This window comes from Tursiops truncatus, chromosome 14 (genome assembly GCF_011762595.2).
Source record: "Tursiops truncatus isolate mTurTru1 chromosome 14, mTurTru1.mat.Y, whole genome shotgun sequence".
Taxonomy (NCBI): domain Eukaryota; kingdom Metazoa; phylum Chordata; class Mammalia; order Artiodactyla; family Delphinidae; genus Tursiops; species Tursiops truncatus.
In genome coordinates this window covers 66,370,483-66,395,640 of record NC_047047.1, presented here as the reverse complement: position 1 = coordinate 66,395,640, position 25,158 = coordinate 66,370,483, and the positions used below count along the sequence as shown (strand labels likewise).

The following is a 25,158-nucleotide window of genomic DNA, read 5'->3' as shown; positions in this document are numbered from 1 at the left end:
CAGTAATTAAAGTTGTTGGACAGCAGGGGGCAGTGCCTTTAAAGTAGCCAGGAGTACTGTATCTTAACACTCAATATATCAAGAATCCTCTACTGAAAGTTACCTTGAAAATTTGGAATCACCTTTGTGGCCAAACCTGTGAAGGTAGCATGAATTAGGCATTTTATGAAAGGGAGTCTATTATCAATATATCAGTATCATAACTTGTTTTTAACTTGCAGAACAGGCAGAACCTGGCATGGGTCCTAATAGCAGGCTAGACATATGTCTTCCTAATAGTACATTTAAAACACTTTTATTCCAGTGAAAATAGAGCCATGTTGTTCTAATTTCTGGTTAGAAGTTATTTTTCAAAAATTATTTTCAAAAGTGAGTATGGATGTCTGCAACTAACTCAAAGGGTTGAGGGGAAAAATTTTTGCATATACACATACATCAAGCCAGTGTGGCAACAGAAAAACAATTGGTGAATCTAGGTGAAGGATGTGTGGTTATTCACTTGATTATTATTTCAGCTTCTCTATAGGTCTGAATAGATGGCAATAATAAAATTTAGAGGTTAAAATTATAATTATAAAATTATAATTTAATCATAAATGACCCAGAACTATTTCTCACTGTTCATATGGATTAAAGAAAGCCAAAAAATAAGGACTCAAATAAATAGCTAATTCTATAATAAGGATAAATAATGCTTTATTTTAGCTTATAAACATAACTATTTTAAAGCAGTTTTACTATGAAAGCAAAACATTAATATTAACTTTTAACTTTTTTCCCTATAGTATCTTTTGGCTATGACCTTTGTTTATTTCAAGAGAGCTAAATTTACTATAAATGAGCATACCAGGATAAATTTCTTTATTGCTCTGTAAGTATGCTTTCTACTAAGTGATTTTTGTGCTAGTTATTTATAATATATACAATACCTTATTTAAAATAGAGGCTGTTTAAAACCTGATGTATATCTTTGAATAGGCCTTCCTGTTTAAAAGCTATATGTTTTTTTACTTTAATAGGATATTCTTATGTTCTTTTCACTGGTCTTATCCTGCCATATGCCTAACATTTATTATTCAGTATTCCACTTGAGTTTGTATTGTACCTTTCACATTTCCATAATTTATATAGTGTTCCACATAAATTATCCCAAATTTTCCTCTTTTGGACTTAGAGATTTTTTTAAAAGCCAGAATATTCTCTTTGAAATGTAATGTATAGTAAAAATTATCATTATTGCCCTTTTACACTGAACAGCTTGTGGAAAATGCTCTAGACATCTCAATATCAAAACCTTTTCTACCTAGTACCTGGATATAATGCTGCAGTTTGGAATATATGAATATAATTTTAAGTACCTAACTAGGGAACCACATATAAAAATATTTAAATTGAATACCACAACAACCGTTAGCACTGAAGAATTTATTTAAAGTCTGTTTAATTCAGAATCAAAGAGTGACTCAAGAAATAGGACTAGAAGAAATTATCTCTGCATGTTTTCAGCAGACACATTTCCCCATGCATAGGAAAATATGAACTCAATATAAAATTTGAGTTGATGATTGCTAAATGGGGGGAATATAATAGTATTAGCTAATATTGATATGTGCAAGGTACCACAAAAATGTTTTCTATAAACTCATCTAATCTTCCCTATAAGATACATTTTTTTAATTATCTCCATTTTACAGATGGGGAAATTGAAACTGAGGAAGATTAAGTACTTTCCAAGGTCACAAAAGTTAATCAGCAAATTCAGGTGTGACTTGCCAATGGCCAAATTCAGCCATTTAACACTAAGCTGCTGTTTACGTGTCTCTTAGTATTATATCTGTATGTTGATGCAATATCTATTTTATAGTTTTTTTCCTCACGTGAAAATTGAAAACAAACCAAAAGAAACTTTATTTAAATCTTACCAGATGCCCCAAATTGGATTTGACAAGTTTTGTAATGTTATTACCAGCAAAGCACTGTGTTAGCTTACACTGTGTAGTAGCATGTCAGGTTGCGTTGCATGTTGTATTATAAGCTCCATATGAAAAGTAACATGAATTATAATTTACATTTTTATATCTAATCATTCTTTTGATATAACCTCACTCAATAGTTCTCATTAAATATTTTCTCAGCCACAGTTCTAACTCAACTCCTTTTCCTTTCTATATATTCTTATAACACTCTGAATTTCTATTATCATTTTCCTATATCCTCTTTCAGTTATGTATTTATTTCATACTTGATTGCCTTTTCTACTTGACTGTAGACTCCTTAAGGGCAAGGAATGTGTATCTTACTTTTTTTGCATACTTCAGTGGCTGACATAGGAGGTTCTTAATTCTTTATTTGAATAAACATAATTAACCCTATGCAAAAGAAATGGACTCTGCTCCAAGAAAAATCTATTTCAAATTAGAAGACAACTTGCATGTGTAAGAGACAGATATTTCATTACCTTGAGGCTGAAAAATTGTTAATATAGAATAGAATAATAATGTGGTCCTGATACTGGAGTACCATAGTCCATTATAGATTTTTCATTAATCTGCAAGCATGAAAGGGGCCAACCTCCAGCTCTATCTACAGTTTACTAAGAACTCTCAGGGATACTTAAGTGAGAAATTACTTTATGTAATTTCACAAAGGACATGATTTGACTCATATAACTGAATGGGTTTAACAATGAGGTGCTTTATAATAAGGTAATATATATATATATAATGTAATATAAGGTAATATTAAAATAGTTATTTTAAGGGAGGATAAAAATATGTACGTACTCATTTTATATTAATGTAACTAAATATGAATATGCACATGGTTAAAAAATATATATAGGAGGGTATACAATTAAAAGTAAGTCTTGGGGGCTTCCCTGGTGGCACGGTGGTTGAAAGTCCGCCTGCCGATGCAGGGGGCGCGGGTTCGTGCCCCAGTCCGGGAGGATCCCACATGCTGCGGAGTGGCTGGGCCCGTGAGCCATGGCCGCTGAGCCTGCGCGTCCGGAGCCTGTGCTCCGCAACGGGAGAGGCCACAACAGTGAAAGGTCTGCCTACCGCAAAAAAAAAAAAAAAAAAGTAAGTCTTCCTCATATCTCAAGACCTTGACCTCCCTCCTCAAGGACAGTTAACAGTTTCATCTGTATGTGTCTAGAATAATTTTCTATATATGAACCAGTGTGTATATTACATGAATAGAGATGTACTATACACTTCTGTGCCTTTAAAATTTTTTTAATGTGAAATATTTACAAAAGAGTATATGGAATGTATACGTATGTGTGTGTAAAAGAATAGAAGCAAAACAAATACTCATGTACCCATGACTCAAGAATAGAACATTGCCAAAATCTTAGAAACTCACAGCACACAGTTTCCCAATTAGAGCCCCCTCCCTTCCACAAGTAATCATTTTCTTACTTTTCTTTATTCTATGTATATACCTCTAAATAATATATTATTTGGTTATTCCTATTTGGGGGCTATATAATAAAATAATTATACACCATAATTACCATTATCATTCTTCTGTAACTTTCTTCTTTTGCTTTATAATATTATTTTGAGATTCATTTCTATTGATACATGTAGCTATAGTTCATTTTCACTGCAGAATAATATTCTATTGTTTCTTATATATTTGCATTTTTTCCTACCATCTTGTTGTGTATTTTGTGTATGTCCCATTTTTTTCTTTCTTCTTTCCCCTCCATTTTAATCTTATTTTTGATTGAGATTTTAATATTTTTACTTGTGACACCTTTTTTTCCTCTACATGTTTGGAAATCTTACATTCTATATCTATTCTTTTAGCAATTGCCCTAGTTATTTTTAATTATAAGACCCTTAAGCATTTTAACTCTAATCACTCTTCCCAACTTCTATTCTCTTGTTTTGCAATTCTATTAGTTCTACCTGATGCCCTCCAAAATGTTAGACATTATTATTGTTGTTTTATAAATTCAACATTTGTTTAGATTTGCCCATATATCTATATATCTTTGATTACTATTCCTTCTTGCATCTCAAACCTTCCACTTGGGATCATTTGCCTTCCTTTCTGATTGCTTTTAAGACCCCCTTTTCTTGGGTGTTTGTCTCTTAATTCCAGTATCTTCACACTTCAGGGACTGTTTCTGTTCATGGTGCCTTGTTCCCTTGTATGTTTTGTAATTTTTTTTTTATTGTGAGTCGCCTGTTTTTCTTAGAAAGTCATCTATGGAGCTTGCATTGTTTCCAGTGGGAAATCTGCTCCATCCTTATCTCTGTTCCTGTGTTATCTAACATGTCTTATTTTTTTTCTCTGACTGCTTTTAAGATTTTCTCTTTATTACTGGTCCTAAGTAATTAATTATGATATGCCTTAGTATAATTTTCTTCATGTTTTGTGCTTTGGAGTTCACTGAGATTCTTTGTGGGTTTATAGTTTTCATCAAATTTTGAAAATTTTCAGTCATTATTTCTTCAAATGTTTTTTCTGTCCAGCCACCACCCTTTAGGGATTGCAATTTCACCTTTATTAGGCTGCTTAAAGTTGTCTCGCAGCTTAGTGATGCTCTGTTCATTATTTTTGTTTCCTTTTTTCTGTGTTTCATTTTAGATAGTTTATATTGCTATGTCTTCAATGCACAATTCTTTTCCTCTGCAAAATTTAATCTGCTGTTAACCCCACTCAATGTAGTTTTCATTGTACACATAGTTTTCATCTCTAGAGGTATACTTTCAATGTGTCTAATCTTTTTGAACATCTGGAATAATTATAACTGTTTTAGTATCCTTGTCTGTTACTTCTATCATGTGGGTCAGTTTTGATTGACTGATGATTCTTCTTATCTGTCCGGTTTTCCTGCTTTTATGCATGCCTGATTCCCCCTCAGGTATTTGAGTGTAGGGAAAGACTGTAAGAATAGAGGGAACACAGTGACTAACATTCACCCAGGGCTGGAAATAGTGCCTGTTCCCACCAGCCAGACTGAAAAAACTTATAATTCACACTGAGTAATTCAGTACTGAGTACAGTACTCAGGAACGTCTTGCCTTAGTGGGGAGAAATTAGCCCTAGACTGAACATTGCTCCAGATCCACCTAACAAATCATGAAGCAAGACTTGAAAGGATCAGACCGTTTCCATATAACTGCATCCCAGAGCAAAGCTCAAGATTGATAGGAATATAAAAGTATCCAGAACTCAACAAGGTAAAATTCACTGTATCTCTATTTTTGACCTACCTTTCTTTAATCATGCATAAGGTTGAACATCTTTTATGTGTTTATAAACAAGTTGGGGTGTGTGTGTGTGTGTGTGAACTGTCTGTTCCTGTCCTTTACCCATTTCTTTTTTGAGTTGTTGGTCTTCTTTGCTAGGTATCTGGCCAATACAGTTGAAGAAGATGAAGAAGAATCCAAATATGAAATTTTTCCATGGGCTTTAGGGAAAAACTGGAGAAAATTATTCCCTGATTTCTTAAAGTTAAGGGACAAACTCTGGGATAGAATTGACTATAGGGCTATTGTAAGCCGGCGATGCTGTGAGGAGGTAAGATTTTTACATGCGTTTTATATATATAATCTCTGTCTTCTCTTTATGTAGTTTTCCTTTTATGTTTTTTAATGTGCTTCTAATGTTTCACTTTTTTTTGTATATGAAGTGTAAACCATTAACCTTGATGATTAACATGAGTACAACTTTTATATTACAATGTTGATGTTTTAATTTTATACCACAATAATTAAAAATTGTCATTTCTGTTTTTCAGAGCAGCCTAGTTCTGTAGAAAGTATTTTTATTTTAGAGTGTTTCTCTAAAAAGATCACCAGTATATTGGGAAAGAATAGCATGCACATTCCAAAATACATCATGGTAATAACATTGGAGCTGAATAATAATTTTCATTAAATAATTTCTGTTGAAGTATCAAAATTTCAAGTTCCCAAGGTTAAATGTGAACTACATGGTATAAAATAAGTTTAAAAACTATACCTCTTTTCATAAAGCATACATAAAGTTTCCTTGATGCCAGATTCTATTAATATAAAGCAGAAAGACACTAAAAGTTAAAAGATTATTTTATCTAATGTTCTGGTTTTCAGTAAAGAAAGTTAATGTTTCAAACTAAAAAAATTTGGAGTAGAAAATTAAATGGAAGGCAATGATCACTATAAGCCAGTACTAGTTCAAAGAAGTTTGGTAAATGTGGGCTAGATAATGCTGTAATTAAATGAAGTCATATGGGACTTCCCTGGTGGCGCAGTGGTTAAGAATCCGCCTGCCAATGCAGGGGACACAGGTTCAATACCTGGTCCGGGAAGAACCCACATGCTGTGGAGCAACTAAGCCCATGCGCCACAACTACTGAGCCTGCGCTCTAGAGCAGGGGTCGCCAACCCCTGGTACTGGTCCACAGCATGTTAGGAACTGAGCAACACAGCAGTAAGTGAGCAGTGGGGGAGTGAGCGAAGCTTTGTCTGCCGCTCCCCATTGCTCACATTACCACCTGAACCATCCACCCCCACCAGTGGAAAAATCGTCTTCCATGAAACCAGTGCCTGGTGCCAAAAAGGTTGGGGACCTCTGCTCTAGAGCCCACGAGCCACAACTACCGAGCCCACACGCTACAACTACTGAAGTCTGCGTGCTCTAGGGCCCATGTAGCCACAACTACCGAGCCTGCATGCTGCAACTATTGAAGCCTGCGCACCTAGAGCCCGTGCTCCGCAACAAGAGAAGCCACCGCAATGAGAAGCCCGCGCACCGCAAAGAAGAGTAGTCCCCACTCGCTGCAACTAGAGAAAGCCCGCGTGCAGCAACGAAGACCCAACGCAGCCAAAAAAAAAAAAAAAAAAAAAAAAATGAAGTCATATCTAGTTTAATGACTACAGGCCAAAGGAACCAATTAATGGATTAGTGTCAGACCTGAGGGGAGACTTCAGAGCTAAAGACTATAAAAATCTTAAAACATAGGGGTTACATCTTCATGACCTTGGATTAGGTTTCTTAGATATAATACCAGAAGCACAAGCAAGAATAGGAAATATAGATAAAATGGACATCATCAAAATTTTAAACTTTTGTTCTTCAAAGGACACCATTAAGAAAGTGAAGAGACAACCCACAAACTGGAAGAAAAATTTTGCAAATCATCTGTTTTATAAGGCACTTATATCTAAAATATATAAACAGCTCTTACAACTCAGTATTAAAGAGACAACCCAATTTTTTAAAGGATCTGAATATGTATTTCTTCAAAATATGAAGAATATGGATCTGAATATGTATTTCTTCAAAAAAGATATTCAGATGGGCATAAAAGCACATGAAAAGATGCTCAACATCATTAGCCATCAGAAAAATGGCAAACTCAAAAACACAAGGAGATATCACTTTATACCCACTAGGATGACTATAATTTTTTTTAAAAAAAGACAGACAATAACAAGTATTGGTAAGGATGTGGAGAAATTGGAATCCTTATACACTTCTGGTGGGATTGTAAAATCATGTAGTTGCTTTGCAAAACAGTCTGGCATTTCCTCAAAATGCTAAACAGAGTTACCATGTGACCCAGCAATTCCACTCCTAGTTTTATACTCAACAGAAATGAAAACTATGTCCACACAAAAACTTGTGCATGAATGTTCATAGCAAGCAGCCTTATTCATAATAGTCAATAGTTGTGAAAACAGTCGAAATGTCCAGCAGCTAATTAATGGATCGACAAAATATCTATACAATGATATATTACTTGACAATTAAAAGGAATAAAGTACTGATACATGTTACAAAGTGGATGAACCCTGAAAACATTATGCTAAATGAAAGAAGCCAGTCCCCAAAGGACCACATATTGTATGGTTTCATTTATATCAACTGTAAAGAATATATAATCCAAAGTGACAGAAAGTGGTTGCCTAGGGATGAAGGGAGAGAGGAATGCAGTAACAGTGCCTGACTTGTAGGCGCTCAGTAAATATAGCTGACTGACAGAATGAATGGAACTTAAAGCTTCTGATTCTTTTTCATACCTTCTTATCTGTGAAGACAAACAACAACAAGGACCTAATGTATAGCACAGGGAACTATATTCAATATCTTGTAGTAACCAATAATGGAAGAGAATCTGAAAAAATATATAACTGAATCACTTTGCTGTACACCTGAAACATTGTATATCAACTATACTTGATTAAAAACTTTTTTTAAATAAACAAAACTATAAAACAATTCTTGGGCTTCCCTGGTGGTGCAGCGGTTAAGAATCCGCCTGCCAATGTGGGGGACATGGGTTCGAGCCCTAGTCTGGGAAGATCCCACATGCCGCGGAGCAACTAAGCCCATGTGCCACAACTACTGAAGCCCGCATGCCTAGAGCCCGTGCTCTGCAGCAAAGAGAAGCCACCGCAATGAGAAGCCTGTGCACCACAACGAAGAGTAGCCCCCACTCGCCGCAACTAGAGAAAGCCCGTGTGCAGCAACAATGCAGCCAAAAATCAATAAAATTTAAAAAAACAATTCTTTTATTTTTTGGATGTTGGGGGTAGGAATTTATTAATTCATTTATTTTTGCTGTGTTAGGTCTTCGTTTCTGTGCGAAGGCTTCCTCTAGTTGTGGCAAGCGGGGGCCACTCTTCATCGTGGTGCACGGGCCTCTCACTATCGCGGCCTCTCTTGTGGAGCACAGGCTCCAGACGCGCAGGCTCAGTACTTGTGGCTCATAGGCCTAGTTGCTCCGCGGCATGTGGGATCCTCCCAGACCAGGGCTCGAACCCGTGTCCCCTGCATTAGCAGGCAGATTCTCAACCACTGCGCCACCAAGGAAGCCCTCCAAAAAATAATTCTTTACCGAGCTCACCTAGCACTGACCCTTATCCAGATAGATAAGCTAGATAAAGATAAGATCTTTTTTTTTTTGACTGTTCCAACCAGGTACATTTGAATCATATTGGTGTACAGAAAAAGAAATTACCTAGTAGATTTTATCCTGTTCTCTTAAGTATTCATTTAACAGCTAATTTATGAGTAAGACACTAAGTTCAGTGTTGTGGAGGTTTATTATAAAGAAGTATTACATCATCCTTGCCCTGAAGTTTGCTGCATTATAGTAGCAAGACATGCTGTTAGAAATTTAGTTTTCTATGCATTTGTTATTAAGAGTCCAGTACTGGCATACTGTCAACCCATTTTTTAGTCACATATCCTAAAATAAACTCAAGTTATGATAGTAGCCACAAACTGGCTTACAGTAATTATACTATACACTTGCATTGTGCTTTACAAATTTATATTTTCATATAAATTATCTTCTTATCTTTACAAAAATACTTGTGAGGACCAAGGAGGTTGAGATTTACTCAAGATCATATATCAGTTAAGTGGCAGAGCCAGAACTTGACTTCACATCTAATGGCTTCCCAGTGTTCTGTTTTCTCTGACATCTAGCCTCCATCTCTTATGTTGGTTAGTTTAGAAAGTGCACTTATATCTATTATGTTGTCTCAGGAATTAAATAGCATAATAGGTAAGTGTGCATGCATTTTTCTAGGTGGGTTAACATGTGGAGAGACTACGATGTCTAGCTTATTGCAGAAAGAACAGTACCAAATCTTCTATATTGTGCCCTTTACTTCATATTTCCCTCTGCTCTTTTCACTAGACTTTGCTATATAGGATTCCTACAAAAATCATATTGCTGAAGGCTCCTAATGTTAGTGGCCTCTAATTCTTAAATATTTTCATCTATCATTAAAAAATATTTAATGACTGCATAATATTGTGGAGAAGGCATTTGAAAGCAGTGTATGAGAAACTATTCCTGTCCAGAGGGGGCTTTCGGCAGAATAGGTTACATGCATAAAAAGGTACATCTGGGGCTTCCCTGGTGGCGCAGTGGTTGAGAGTCCGCCTGCCGATGCAGGGGACACGGGTTCATGCCCCGGTCCGGGAAGATCCCACATGCCGTGGAGCGGCTGGGCCTGTGAGCCATGGACGCTGAACCTGTGCATCCGGAGCCTGTGCTCCGCAATGGGAGAGGCCACAACAGTGAGAGGCCCGCATACTGCAAAAAAAAAAAAAAAAAAAAGGTACATCTGAGTGCTAACATTTACATGCTGAGTCCTAATATAGCATTAATAATAAAACAAGAAAATCTGAAAGCTGGAGTTTCTAGAAAGGTGGGACTTATGTTGGGCATTGAAGGAAAAGAAATACTAAGACAAATAAAGGGAAAGGACATTCCAGACATGAGCAATAAAAACAGAAATATTGAGAAAAATAGTAGATAAATATGGAAGGAATAAGAAAATTTGATATTCTACTTCCTCACCTTGGGTATCTCTGCACCCAGTTTTACATTGGCATAGAAATGTGTATATTTAGAGTTAATATCTTTATTTACTTCTACCTTTTAAAAGATATATAACTTTATTACATGTCTTTGGTTGAAAACTGTTTTGAAGGATTTAAGAAGTAGATTATAAAATAAATCCAATCCTAAAGTACACTTTAAAAATTAGGGTTGCTAGTATTCTTTATGCATTGTCTTGGGGGAGGCACAATAACCCTATTTTCTGAGGGAATCAGCTTTAATCTGGGAGTTTTAAGGTTGTCATTCTTAACAGCAGAAGGCTTCTTTCCAAACAAAATTTTACACACAATCCCCCAAATTGAGGTCCTCCACCTGCTGTGTCTTCCCTTAGCCCCTCCTGCGACCCCTAATGTTGTCTGTGAAGCCTAGGGCTCCTCAAACCAGTTTGAAAATCACTCATCTAGGCAATTAATAAAGCACTGTCTGTCTTTTTTGAATAATAATTTTGTCTAGATACTTGAATAAAATAATTTTTTTAAAAGCACTGTCTAGCTCTCAAATTCTACAATTCTCATTTACCTTGGGTCACTGATAACTGCAACTAAACATTTTTGCTTAGAAGTAACATTCTAACATTCTGTTTAGAAGTTTTAGACACCATGAGGTCAGCAGGTAGGTACACTTCGCTAGCTTGTCTTAAATGGCTATCATTCGCCAGATGTTTACTATGTGATAAGGATTTTACACATATTTAACCTTCAGGACAATCCTATGAGGCAGATGGTATCCCCAGTTTTCCATATGAAGATATTGAGGCTCAGAAAGGTTAAGTAACTTGCAAAGTATCATACAACTAGGAAGTGGCAGAGCCAGAATAAGAAACTAAGTCTATCCTGACTCTAAAGGCAGTGTGTTCTCTAATCGACCTTAGAGAACAATGCCTGAGAGGTAGTGTGGAATCTTGAGTACTTTCTGAATAATCCCTCATCTAATCCTTGCAACAACCCTCTGCAATAGACACCATTATTCTCTCCATACCACAGACAAGAGAATAGGAACCGAGAGGTTAAGCACCTTACCTGTGTTTTCATTCACCATATCTCTTGCTGTGATTGCAAACATGTTAAGATTAGCCTAACATACATAGCTGGAAACCTCAATTAAAAATATTGTTTTCAACCCAGTACATTCCAGAGAATTATGTATTGTTTTGGACTAACTGTATTATTTTTCCCAAACCTATAATATCCAGAATTGAACAACCTGGAAGGTTGCTTCAGTTCTATTTCCTGTTTGAAATAATTTAAATACTTTGTCAATTATTATCTTACGGATCCAAGCAATGAATCACTTTATAGGTAATATTGCCTTATCTGGAAATGCTTTTTTTCTAAAAAAAAAAAAAAAAAAATCGGTGACAGATTTTTAGATCTAGTTTTACAGGTAGCTTGTTCTTGATTTATAATTTTTGTTCTTAATTTTACTAAATTTTAAAATCTTATTAAAATTCTAAAAGAAAGCTTTCCACCATAGGTTATGGCCATTGCTCCAACCCATTATATATGGCAACGAGAACGCTCTGTGCATCACAGTGGAGCTGTTAGAAACTACCACAGAGATGAAGTTCAACTGCCCCGGGGACCTAGTGCCACACCGGTAGATTGTTCACTCTGTGGTAGAAAAGGAAGATACGTTAGACTGGGATTGTCTTCATCATCATCTTCATCCAGTGATACAGTAGAGGTGGTGGAGAAACATTCTCAGGAATCACACAACTCATTCCCAATGGACATAATAGTTGATCCTTCTCAAGCTTATAGCTGTTTTCAAGGTATGACTTAAGAGATATGTCAGAATTAGATCTATGAATGTTATTAATAAATCCAAGTTATCTATTGACCAGTAGTCCTTATAGGCAGGAGGACATAATTATTTATATACTACAACAATATGAGTTAAAGTAGTATTGAAAGTTTTCCCCTTTTCAAGTACTACTTTTTGTCTTGGTATTGTTTTGTGGTAGCTTACCTAAACTAAGAGATTTTTAATGTGACTTTTGTTAAACTGAAACCTAATTCACCATAGATCTCAAGTATTTTAAGAGCCTGAAGCATTTTCTTTGAAATGTTTATTTTATTCAAAAGAAGTTTTAAGAAGAGAATAAATTTACTTGTAATCTCACCATGCAGCTTTATCAGTAATTAACTATTGGTTTCTTTTACACACTTTTTAAAATTGGGATAAAACTGACATATAACACTGTATTAGTTTTAGGTGTATAACATAATGATTAACACAATAAATTTAGTTAACATCCATCACCACACAGTTATGGTTTTTTTTCTTGTGATGAGAACTTTTAAGATACACTCTCTTAGCAACTCTCAAATACACAATCTTGTTAACTTATACAATCTTGTTAACTAGAGTCACCATGCTGTAGATTATATCCCCAGAACTTATTTATCTTATTACCGGAAATTTGTACTTTCCACTACCTTCACCCACTCCCCCCGCTCTCCCCGCCTCCTCTGGCAACCACCATTTGGTGGTGTATCTATAAGTTCAGGTTTTTAAATTTATTTTTAATTTTTGTTTAATATTTATTTATTTAGGCTGTGTCGGGTCTTAGTTGCAGCGTGCGGGCTCTTCGTTGCGGCGGGCAGGCTTCTCTCTAGTTGTGGTGCACAGGCTCCAGAGTGCGCAGGCTCAGTCGCCCCGTGGCATGTGGGATCTTAGTTCCCTGACCAGGGATCGAACCCATGTCCCCTGCATTGGAAAGTGGATTTGTAACCACTGGACCACCAGGAAAGTCCTGAGTTCAGCTTTTTTTAGATTTCACATATTATAAGTGAGATCACACAGTATTTGCCTTTCTCTGTCTCACTTATTTCACTTAGCACAATGCCCTCAAGTTCCATCCATGTTGTCACAAATGGCAGGATTTCCTTCTTTTTTAAGATATATAGATAGATAGATAGATAGATAGAGATATAGATAGATAGATATAGATCGATATATATAGATAGATAAAAAGATAGTCACATTTTCTTTATCCATTCATCCACTGATGGACACTTAAGTTGTTTCCGTTTCATGTCTTGACTATTGCAAATAATGCTGCACTGAACATAGGTGTGAGTGTGCAGGTATATTTTCAAGATAGTGATTTTGTTTCCTTCAGATAATACCCAGAAGTGGAATTGCTGGAACATATGGTAGTTCTATTTTTAACTTTTTTAGGAACCGCCATACTGTTGTACATGGTGGCTGCATCCAGCAGTGCACAAGTGTTCCCTTTCTCCACATCCTCACCAACACTTGTTATTTCTTAACAGCCATTCTAACAGGTGGGAGATGATATCTCATTGTGGTTTTAATTTGTATTTCCCTACTAATTAGTGATGTTGAACACCTTTTCATGTACCTGTTGGCCACTTGTATGTCTTCTTTGGAAAAATGTCTATTCATTTCCTCTGCCCATTTTTTTTTTTTTGCGGTACGCGGGCCTCTCACTGTTGTGGCCTCTCCCGTTGCAGAGCACAGGCTCCGGACGCGCAGGCTCAGCAGCCATGGCTCACAGGCCTAGCCGCTCCGTGGCATGTGGGATCTTCCTGGACCAGGGCACGAACCCGTGTCCCCTGCATCAGGCAGACTCTCAACCACTGAGCCACCAGGGAAGCCCTGACCATTTTTTAATTGGATTTTTTTTTCTGTTGAGTTGTATGAGTTCTTTATATATTTTGGATATTAACCCCCTTGTCAGATACATGATTTGCAAATATTTTCTCCCATTTGGTAGGTTGCCTTTTCATTTTGTTGATGGTTTCCTATACTGTACAGAAGCTTTTTAGTTTGATGTAGTCCCACTGTTTATTTTTGCATTTGTTGCCTTTGCTTTTGGTGTGAAATCCAAACAACAGTTGCCAAGACCAATGTCAAGGACCTTACCCACTGTTTCTTCTAGGAGTTTTGTGGTTTCAGGTCTTACATTCAAGTCTTTAATCCATTTTGAATTAATTTTTGTGCATGGTGAAAGATAGTGGTCCAGTTTCATTCTTTCACATGTGGCTGTCCAGTTTTTCCAACCCCATTTATTGAAGAGACTATCTTTTCCCAATATATTTTTGACTTCTTTATCATAAATTAACCATATGTGTGCATTTATCTCTGGGCTCTCCATTCTGTTCCACTGATCTACGTGTCTGTTTTTATGCCAATACCATACTGTTTTGGTTACTATAGCTTTGTAATACTATACACTTTTCTATTTCTATTTTCAAAAATAGAACCATAATGTATCTATGCTTGCTTTTTTTTCACTTCCCATAAAGCATTTCCCGATGTCATTATTTAGTCTTTGAAAACCTGATTTTTAGTCATGACATGCTATAAGTACCACAATTTATTTGCATATTTCTGTTTTGTTGGGATTTAAGTGGTTTTGAACAATGGTATTTTATATTAATTTGAAAATAATCGCATGAACTGGAAATACTTTGTCAACCACACCCTAATTTTCATTTAAATTATTATTTATAAAGGTTGAGTACTTCTCTGACATTTCTCGATTTGAAACAGAACCAGAATGACATTCTACCAGCAGTGATCCTTTTTACTTCTTATAATGCCTTTGTCCCAGATTTTCACCCATCTGAAGATGGGACTGGCAGATTTCTTATGGTTCTCTCTAATTCTATAATGAGACTCACATTATTTCAGAGTTTCACCTATTTATTTTTACCACATTCTTATGAGATTAGCAGTGGCTACTGAAGTTTTACTGAGAAACTAGACTCTTAAGACTCCTGAAGGTAGGGGTCTTGCCTATTTCTGTTCCATTCCCTGGCCATAGTAATCACTGAACAAATTTGACTGACAGTATAGTCTCTTCCCTTGTAACACCTCCAAGCATTTTTATTTGTTCACTCATATTTGAAAGTAAATAGGGTCTATCATAGGCTAAATGATAAGAGTTTCCTTTTAGCATCCTTCCCCTCTCTCCTAGCCCCTTTGCCTACAGTCTTTGATCCTCATAACAGGTAAGATTTACTAGATATTTAAAATGTTCCATGCAATGTGTTAAGGATTTTACATTCATAACCTCACTTAATATTCACAGCCAACCCCAAGGTAAATACTAGTATCTCCACTTTGTACATAAGGAAACAGAGGCTTAGAGAGGTTAAATCATTTGCCCAAGATGACTGAGAGAGTGACACTTGAACCCCGGTTTGACTCTACTACAACCTGAATTCCTGTGATGCTTTGCTACCCCCTTTGATGAAATCCTGCCTTCAGTAGTGAAAATAAGCTGCCACAGAAGTCTTCTAGCAGATTGCTAAGGACTAAAGAATTGGTGAAAGCATTAAGAACGAAGTCCCTGGCCCTGAACCAAGATGGCGGAGTAGAAGGACGTGCTCTCACTCCCTCTTGTGAGAACACCAGAATCACAACTAGCTGCTGGACAATCATCGACAGGAAGACACTGGAACTCACCAAAAAAGATACCCCACATCCAAAGACAAAGGAGAACCCACAATGAGACAGTAGGAGGGGCGCAATCACAGTAAAATCAAACCCCATAACTGCTGGGTGGGTGACTCACAAACTGGAGAACACTTATACTACAGAAGTCTACCCACTGGAGTGAAGGTTCTGAGCCCCACGTCAGGCTTCCCAACCTGGGGGTCGGGCAATGGGAGGAGGAATTCCTAGAGAATCAGACTTTGAAGGCTAGCGGGATTTGATTGCAGGACTTCAACAGGACTGGGGGAGAAAGAGACTCCACTCTTGGAGGGCACACACAAAGTAGTGTGCGCATTGGGACCCAGGGGAAGGAGCAGTGACCCCAGGGGAGACTGAACCAGACCTACCTGCTAGTGTTGGAGGGTCTCCTGCAGAGGTGGGGGGTGGCTGTGGCTCACCATGGGGACAAGGACACTGGCAGCATAAGTTCTGGGAAGAACTCCTTGGAGTGAGCCCTCCCAGAGTCTGCCATTAGCCCCACCAAAGAGCCCAGGTAGGCTCCAGTGTTGGGTTGCCTCAGGCCAAACAACCAACAGGGAGGGAACCCAGCCCCACCCATCAGCAGTCAAGCAGATTAAAGTTTTACTGAGCTCTGCCCACCAGAGCAACAGTCAGCTCTACCCAGCACCAGTCCCTCCCATCAGGAAACTTGCACAAGCCTCTTAGATAGCCTCATCCACTAGAGGGCAGACAGCAGAAGCAAGAAGAACTACAATCCTGCAGCCTGTGGAACAAAAATCACATTCAGAGAGAGACAGACAAGATGAAAAGGCAGAGGGCTATGTACCACATGAAGGAACAAGATAAAACCCCAGAAAAACAACTAAATGAAGTGGAGATAAGCAACCTTCCAGAAAAAGAATTCAGAATAATGATAGTGAAGATGATCCAGGACCTCGGAAAAAGAATGGAGGCAAAGATCGAGAAGATGCAAGAAAAGTTTAACAAAGACCTAGAAGAATTAAAGAACAGAGATGAACAATACAGTAACTGAAATGAAAAATACACTAGAAGGAATCAGTAGCAGAATAACTGAGGCAGAAGAACGGATAACTGACCTGGAAGACAGAATGGTGGAATTCACTGCTGTGGAACAGAAAAAAGAAAAAAGAATGAAAAGAAATGAAGACAGCCTAAGAGACCTCTGCAACAACATTAAACACAACAACATTTGCATTATAGGGGTCCCAGAAGGAGAAGAGAGAGAAAAAAGACCAGAGAAAATATTTGAAGACATTATAGTCGAAAACTTCCCTAACACAGGAAAGGAAATAGCCACCCAAGTCCAGGAAGTGCAGCGAGTCCCATTCCCATATAGGATAAACTCAAGGAGGAACACACCGAGACACATAGTAATCAAATTGGCAAAAATTAAAGACAAAGAAAACGTATTGAAAGCAGCAAGGGAAAAATGACAAATAACATACAAAGGAACTCCCATAAGGTTAACAGCTGATTTCTCAGCAGAAACTCTACAAGCCAGAAGGGAGTGGCATGATATACTTAGAGTAATGAAAGGGAAGAAACTACAGCCAAGATTACTATACCCGGCAAGGATCTCATTCAGATTCTATGGAGAAATCAAAAGCTTTACAGATAAGCAAAAGCTAAGAGAATTCAGCACCACCAAACCAGCTCTACAACAAATGCTAAAGGAACTTTTCTAAGTGGAAAACACAAGAGAAGAAAAGGACCTAAAAAACAAGCCTAAAACAATTAAGAAAATGGTTATATGAACATACATATCGATAATTACCTTAAATGTAAATGGATTAAATGCTCCAATCAAAAGACACAGGCTGGCTGAATGGATACAAAAACAAGACCCATATATATGCTGTCCACAAGATACCCACTTCAGACCTAGGGACACATACGAATGAAAGTGAGGGGATGGAAAAAGATAGTCCATGCAACTGGAAATCAAAAGAAAGCTGAAGTAGCAATACTCATATCAGAAAAAATAGACTTTAAAATAAAGAATGTTACAAGAGACAAGGAAGGACACTACATAATGATCAAAGGATCAATCAAAGAAGAAGATATAACAATTATAAATGTATATGCACCCAACATAGGAGCACCTCAATACATAAGGCAACTGCTAGCAGCTATAAAAGAGGAAATCGACAGTAACACAGTACTAGTGGGGGACTGTAACACCTCACTTACACCAATGGACAGATCATCCAAAATGAAAATAAATAAGGAAACACAAGCTTTAAATGACACAATAGACCAGATAGATTTAACTGATATTTATAGAACATTCCATCCAAAAACAGCAGATTACACTTTCTTCTCAAGTGTGCACGAAACATTCTCCAGGATAGATCACATCTTGGGTCACAAATCAAGCCTCAGTTAATTTAAGAAAACTGAAATCATATCAAGCATCTTTTCTGACCACAACGCTATGAGATTAGAAATGAATTACAGGGAAAAAACTGTAAAAAAGACACACACACGTAGAGGCTAAACAATACGTTACTAAATAACCAAGAGATCACTGAAGAAATCAAAGAAGAAATCAAAAAATACCTAGAGACAAATGACAATGAAAACACGACAATCCAAAACCTATGGGATGCAGCAAAAGCAGTTCTAAGAGGGAAGTTTATAGCTATGCAAGCCTACCTCAAGAAACAAGAAAAATCTCAAACAATCTAACCTTACACCTAAAGGAACTAGAGAAAGAAGAACAAACAAAACCCAAAGTTAGCGGAAAGAAAGAAATCATAAAGATCAGAGCAGAAATAAATGAAATGGAAACAAAGAAAACAATAGCAAAGATCAATAAAACTAAAAGCTGGTTCTTTGAGAAGATAAAGAAAATTGATAAACCATTAGTCAGACTCATCAAGAAAAAGAGGGAGAGGACTCAAATCAATAAAATTAGAAATGGGCTTCCCTGGTGGCGCAGTGGTTGAGAGTCCGCCTGCCGATGCAGGGGATGCGGGTTTGTGCCCAGGTCCAGGAAGATCCCACATGCTGCGGAACAGCTAGGCCCGTGAGCCATGGCCGCTGAGCCTGCGCGTCCGGAGCCTGTGCTCCGCAACGGGAGAGCCCACAATAGTGAGAGGCCCACGTACCGCAAAAAAAAAAAAAAAAAAAAAAAAAATTAGAAATGAAAAAGGAGAAGTTACAACAGACACCGCAGAAATACAAAGCATCCTAAGAGACTACTACAAGCAACTCTATGCCAATAAAATGGACAACCTGGAAGAAATGGACAAATTCTTAGAAAGGTATAACTTCCCAAGACTGAACCAGGAAGAAATAGAAAATATGAACAGACCAATCACAAGTCACGAAATTGAAACTGTGATTAAAAATCTTCCAACAAACAAAAGTCTAGGACCAGATGGCTTCACAGGTGAATTCTATGAAACATTTACAGAAGAGCTAACACACATCCTTCTCAAACTCTTCCAAAGAACAGGAGTTAGGGCTTTCCAAAAGGGACGGTTCGCCAGGTCAGGGATGATATTCTCCATGGGCTGTGTTCTACGATCCCTTCTTCCTCCCTCGTGTCAGGAAGAAGCCAGGTTTCTGCTCTACCTGATGGGAATCTTAAGATGAGAAAAGCTGTCTCAGAATTTGCCTACAGCATTATAAATCAACTATACTTCAATTAAAAAAAAGAATCTGAAAAAGAATATATATGTGTATAACTGAATCACTTTGCTGTATACCTGAAACTAACACAACATTGTAAATCAACTATACTTCAATAAAAAATAATTTAAAAAAAAAAAAAAAAAAAAAGAACTGAGGAGGAAGGAACACTCCCAAACTCATTCTATGAGGCCACCATCACCCTGACACCAAAACCAGAAACAGATACTACAAAAAAAGAAAATTATAGACCAATATCACTGATGAATATAGATGCAAAAATCCTCAACAAAATACTAGCAAGCAGAATCCAACAACACATTAAAAGGATCATACACCATGATCAAGTGGGATTTATCCCAAGGATGCAAGGATTCTTCAATATATGCTAATCAATCAATGTGATACACCATATTAACAAATTGAAGAATAAAAACCATAGGATCATCTCAATAGATGCAGAAAAAGCTTTTGAGAAATTCAACACCCATTTATAATAAAAACCCTCCAGAAAGTGGGCATAGAGGGAACCTACCTCAACATAATAAAGGCCATCTATGACAAACCCACAGCAAACGTCATTCTCAATGGTGAAAAACTGAAAGCATTTCCTCTAAATCAGGAACAAGACAAGGATGTCCACTCTTGCCACTCTTATTCAACATAGTTTTGGAAGTCCTAGCCATGGCAATCAGAGAAGAAAAAGAAATAAAAGGAATACAAATTGGAAAAAAAGAAGTAAAACTGACACTGTTTGCAGATAACATGATACTATACATAGAGAATCCTAAAGATGCCACTAGAAAACTACTAGAACTAATCAATGAATTTGGTAAAGTTGCAGCATACAAAATTAATGCACAGAAATCTCTTGCATTCCTCTACACTAATGATGAAAAATCTGAAAGAGAAATTAAGGGAACACTCCTATTTACCATAGCAACAAAAAGAATAAAATACCTAGGAATAAACCTACCTAGGGAGACAAAAGACCTGTATGCAGAAAACTATAAGACACTGATAAAAGAAATTAAAGATGATACCAACAGATGGAGAGATATACCATGTTCTTGGATTGGAAGAATCAGTATTGTGAAAATGACTATACTATCCAAAGCAATCTACAGATTCAATGCAATCCCTATCAAATTACCAATGGCATTTTTTACAGAACTAGAACAAAAAAATCTTAAAATTTGTATGGAGACACAAAAGACCCCAAATAGCCAAAGCAGTCTTGAGGGAAAAAAACGGAGCTGGAGGAATCAGACTCCCTGACTTCAGACTATACCACAAAGCTACAGTAATCAAGACAATATGGTACTGGCACAAAAACAGAAACACAGATCAATGGAACAAGATAGAAAGCCCAGAGATAAACCCACGCACCTATGGTCAACTAATCTATGACAAAGGAGGCAAAGATATACAATGGAGAAAAGAAAGCCTCTTCAATAAGTCGTGCGGGGAAAACTGGAGAGCTATATGTAAAAGAATGAAATTAGCACACTACCTAACACCATACACAAAAATAAACTCCAAATGAATTAAAGACTTATAAATGTAAGACCAGACACTATAAAACTCTTAGCGGAAAACATAGGAAGAACACTCTTTGACATAAATCACAGCAAGATCCTTTTTGACCCACCTCCTAGAGTAATGGAAATGAAAACAAAAATAAACAAATGGGACCTAATGAAACTTCAAAGTTTTTGCACAGCAAAGGAAACCGTAAAGAAGACAAAAAGACAACCCTCAGAATGGGAGAAAACATTTGCAAACGAATCAACAAAGGATTAATCTCCAAAACATATAAACAGCTCATGCAGCTCAATATTAAACAAACAACCCAACCCAAAAATGGGCAGAAGACCTAAATAGACATTTCTCCAAAGAAGACATATAGATGGCCAAGAAGCACATGAAAAGCTGCTCAAGATCACTAATTATTACAGAAATGCAAATCAAAACTACAATGAGGTATCACCTCACACCAGTTAGAATGGGCATCATCAGAAAATCTACAAACAACAAATGCTGGAGAGGGTGTGGAGAAAAGGGAACCTTCTTGCACTGTTGGTGGGAATGTAAATTGATACAGCCACTATGGAGAACAGTATGGAGGTTCCTTAAAAAACTAAAAGTAGAATTACCATATGATCCAGCAATCCCACTACTGGGCATATACCCAGAGAAAACCATAATTCAAAAAGACACATGCACCCCAATGTTCATTGCAGCACTATTTACAATAGCCAGGTCATGGAAGCAACCTAAATGCCCATTGACAGATGAATGGATAAAGAAGATGTGCTACATATATACAATGGAATATTACTCAGCCATAAAAAGGAATGAAATTGGGTCATTTGTTGAGACGTGGATGGATCTAGAGACTGTCATACAAAGTGAACTAAGAAAGAAAAAAACAAATATCGTATATTAATGCATATATGTGGAACCTAGAAAAATGGTACAGATGAACCGGTTTGCAGGGCACAAATTGAGACACAGATGTAGAGAACAAACGTATGGACACCAAGGAGGGAAAGCCGCAGGGAAGTGGTGGTGGTGGTGGGATGAATTGGGCGATTGGGATTCACATGTATCCACTTATGTGTAGAAAATTGATGACTAATAAGAACCTGCTGTATAAAAAAATAAATTAGATTAAACAAAAAAAAAAAAAGAACAAAGTCCCTGATGAAAGGTTGTATGGAGTGAACTGGGAGAGAATTCCAACCATAATTTGAACACATATTTAACGAAAGCAGAACAGAAGCACTTATATTTTATTCAAACTAATGCCTTAGATATCAAAAGTAGTCACACCCTATGTTTAGGCTTTGATATTTCAATGGGAAATCAGAGTGCCCCAGGGTGTAAGGGGCTCTGCTAGTCAGCTTGCTTCGAGGAAAAAAAGGAAAGCAGGTCTTTGAGGGATTTTGGATGAAAAGTGGGGCACTTGACTTAGGGCAGTTGTAAATGGAACTGTGCTTTCTTCCTGTCCCTGGACGAAAGCCCTGACACCCTGGTTTAGGATATATAGGTCCTTTATAGGAAGAAATAAGTATTTACTCATTTGTGTTTTGTTCTGAGTGGGAATTCAAGGTTAAATGTAAAACCTATTGTTTCAGGATGACAGAGGGTAGGCAATACAAAGAAAAATTATTGGTCATACATACACTTGACCAATAAACGTTTACATTCATTTTCCCTCAGTAGGCTTAACAAGTCAGTGGGCTAACGGGGGGTGGAGAGGATTAAGGGTAACATGGTATTATCAGGAACAGTGGTCTCTTACTGCCTCAGCAGCTGTTTTGATGCTCAGTAAATGGCCTCTACCAGCAAAACTTTCTTCCTCCAGTCTATATAAGGTGGTTGGAATCACCTAAGGTTTGTGGCTACAGACAACTCAATTCATTCTCCAGGAGAGACACAAAGAGCTGATGCTCTGCTTAGGCTTTTATGATAAAACTTACCAATAGCTGGTATCGATGCTTCCATCCTTCTTTCAAACGCAAGCAACTTCTTGCTTTTCAGGTTAAAAACATGTTTTTCTGCCTTAAGATTTTTTCTCAAAACAACACGTTCAATGAACAAGTTTTACATAAACATGTTTATGACATTTACTAAGAATAAAATAGTTGATTTTGATAAGGTTGTGGGAGATAGATAGATGGGAGATAGATGAGAGAGATGAGATAGATGAGGCATTCTTTACAAACTTACATGCATCACAATCACCAATCACGTGCTAGCCACCTTATGAAGGTAGTCTCATTTAACACCTGACCCCCCACAAGAAATCCTGAAGTGCCACTATGACATTCATTTTACTGATGAAGAAACAAACTCAGAAAAGTCACAGCTGCAAAGTAAAACAGCAACAATGAAAACAGCAAGATGAGAACCCAGTTCTATCTGAATAGACAGCACATTTTTATACTTACTGAACTATATTGTTTCTCTTTACCTTATGCTGTCTTAACCTAGGCTAGTATATCTGAGACATGGGTACATATTATTATGTATTATCTGAGGACTCCCCAGATTTTAGAGTGAAGCCAAGGGAAAAAAGCAGTATACCAAACCTTAGTCCTGGGTCACGTAGGCAGGCACAAGACATTCCATTATGCAATCTAAAACCAAAGAATTTTTCCTCAGAAATAAATCCTTCTCTGAACTTCCTTATTTACTTTTGTCATTACCACTGTTCTAGTCATCCCAATTTAAAATCCTTAACGAAGGCATAATCAGGGCTTATAAATTAATGATGTGATAAAGGCAATGCTAACTATATGGTCAACATTTATGAGCACAAAAGATTTCAGAATCAATTCTGTAGGGTGAGAGACATAGTGAAGGCTGTTCCAAGGAAGTTATTTATGAGCTGGGCTGAATCCTGTTTGCCCAGAGAAATAAGGCAAACAGTAGTTGTTTGCCTGAACAGTAGATGAAAGTTTGAATATATATAGCTTCTCTCCCTCTACATCCAATGAACCACCAGCTTATCTGGTTCTTCCTTCACAATATTTTTTTACACTTGCCCCTTTTCCACCCCTCATAGTTGTATATTAATACAGATCACCTCATAGTTGTATACTATGTATTACTATGACATTTCTGATTTAATATTTTCCTTCCTTTAAATACTCAGACACCACTAACAGACTAACTTTTAAAAAGTATCTGCTTTTACATGACCATGGAAACTTCAGAAGTTCCCTACTGACTCTGAAGTATAAAGTTTAAACTCAAAGTCTTCCACAACCTGCGAGCTATATACTTAAATTTCCCCCTAGAACAACCAAGTCAGCAGATGAAATAACACCTGATCCAGTGTAAGCTTCAAGCCATCAGCAAACTTTTACTGATTTACTGGGTGGAAAAGTCAGGGCCTTTGGAAGTTACTGGGAAGACAGCTGTGAACCACTCACAAATCTCTAGGAGTTTATATTATGGTAAATGAGAACCAGAAATGAACATAGAAAGCTAACTTTAGAAGAAGGCACCTGTCCCACAAGCCAGATTATAAACATGCTTAGTGTTCAATGGAGAGATGGATAAAGGGCTTAAGCTGGACTTTGATTAACTATATAAATAAATGTTTATTTGCTTATATAGTTTGGTTTTCAACTCATTATTAGAATGGACACTGTTAGCTCTTGTTCAGTTCAGCATCTACTGAGCATAGTGTACTGAACAGAAGCCATTCTACATGAAATAGGAGAAGGCACAACTTTTCTTTGCTCTTAAGTCAGCCCCTTCTCCAAGAAGTACAATTAGGGCCTGCATTCAAAACAATAAATGAAGGACAGAATTTCACTAGTAGTTAAATAGAAAGGCAGAAGAAAGGGGAGTATTCCATGATGGAATCTAAAAATATACATCAGAGCGTCTATAGATCTGGAAATGTTATGAAAACTTTAAAGCCATTATTATTGTATGAGTGCTCGGATACTTACCATTTAGAAATGGTACCAGAAGACTACTCCGCTTATGATTCAATCAGTTCTCCAGATGCAACCAGAGTGATTTTTTTCCAAAACACAGATCTAAGCATGTTACCACTTACTTCATGAAATCTTTCAATAGCACCCCATTTTTCTTAGGATAGACAAACTCCTTAACAGGTCTACAAGATCCTCCATGGCCTGACCCCTACCTATCTTTCAGTCAGCCCCATCACTGGCCTTTTTTGT

General features: G+C 37.1%; 2 protein-coding genes across 4 annotated transcripts in view; one reads left to right on the top strand and one right to left on the bottom strand.

Annotated features, from left to right (window-relative positions):
• Positions 1-25,158, top strand: part of SPDYA (speedy/RINGO cell cycle regulator family member A) — a 35,721-nt gene that overhangs the window by 8,355 nt on the left and 2,208 nt on the right. For both annotated transcript variants that reach the window (XM_073791478.1, XM_019943103.3), the window contains 3 exons: positions 786-871; positions 5,367-5,538; positions 11,837-12,134. In XM_073791478.1, the coding sequence (XP_073647579.1) occupies positions 786-871; positions 5,367-5,538; positions 11,837-12,134 (556 nt within the window). The remainder of the gene's footprint in view (positions 1-785; positions 872-5,366; positions 5,539-11,836; positions 12,135-25,158) is intronic.
• The window catches only part of TRMT61B (tRNA methyltransferase 61B), a 32,645-nt gene continuing 19,614 nt past the window's right edge, over positions 12,128-25,158 (bottom strand). For both annotated transcript variants that reach the window (XM_033838803.2, XM_033838802.2), the window contains exon 7: positions 12,128-23,595. In XM_033838803.2, coding sequence (XP_033694694.1) covers positions 23,549-23,595 — 47 coding nt within the window. In that variant the 3' untranslated portion in view covers positions 12,128-23,548. The remainder of the gene's footprint in view (positions 23,596-25,158) is intronic.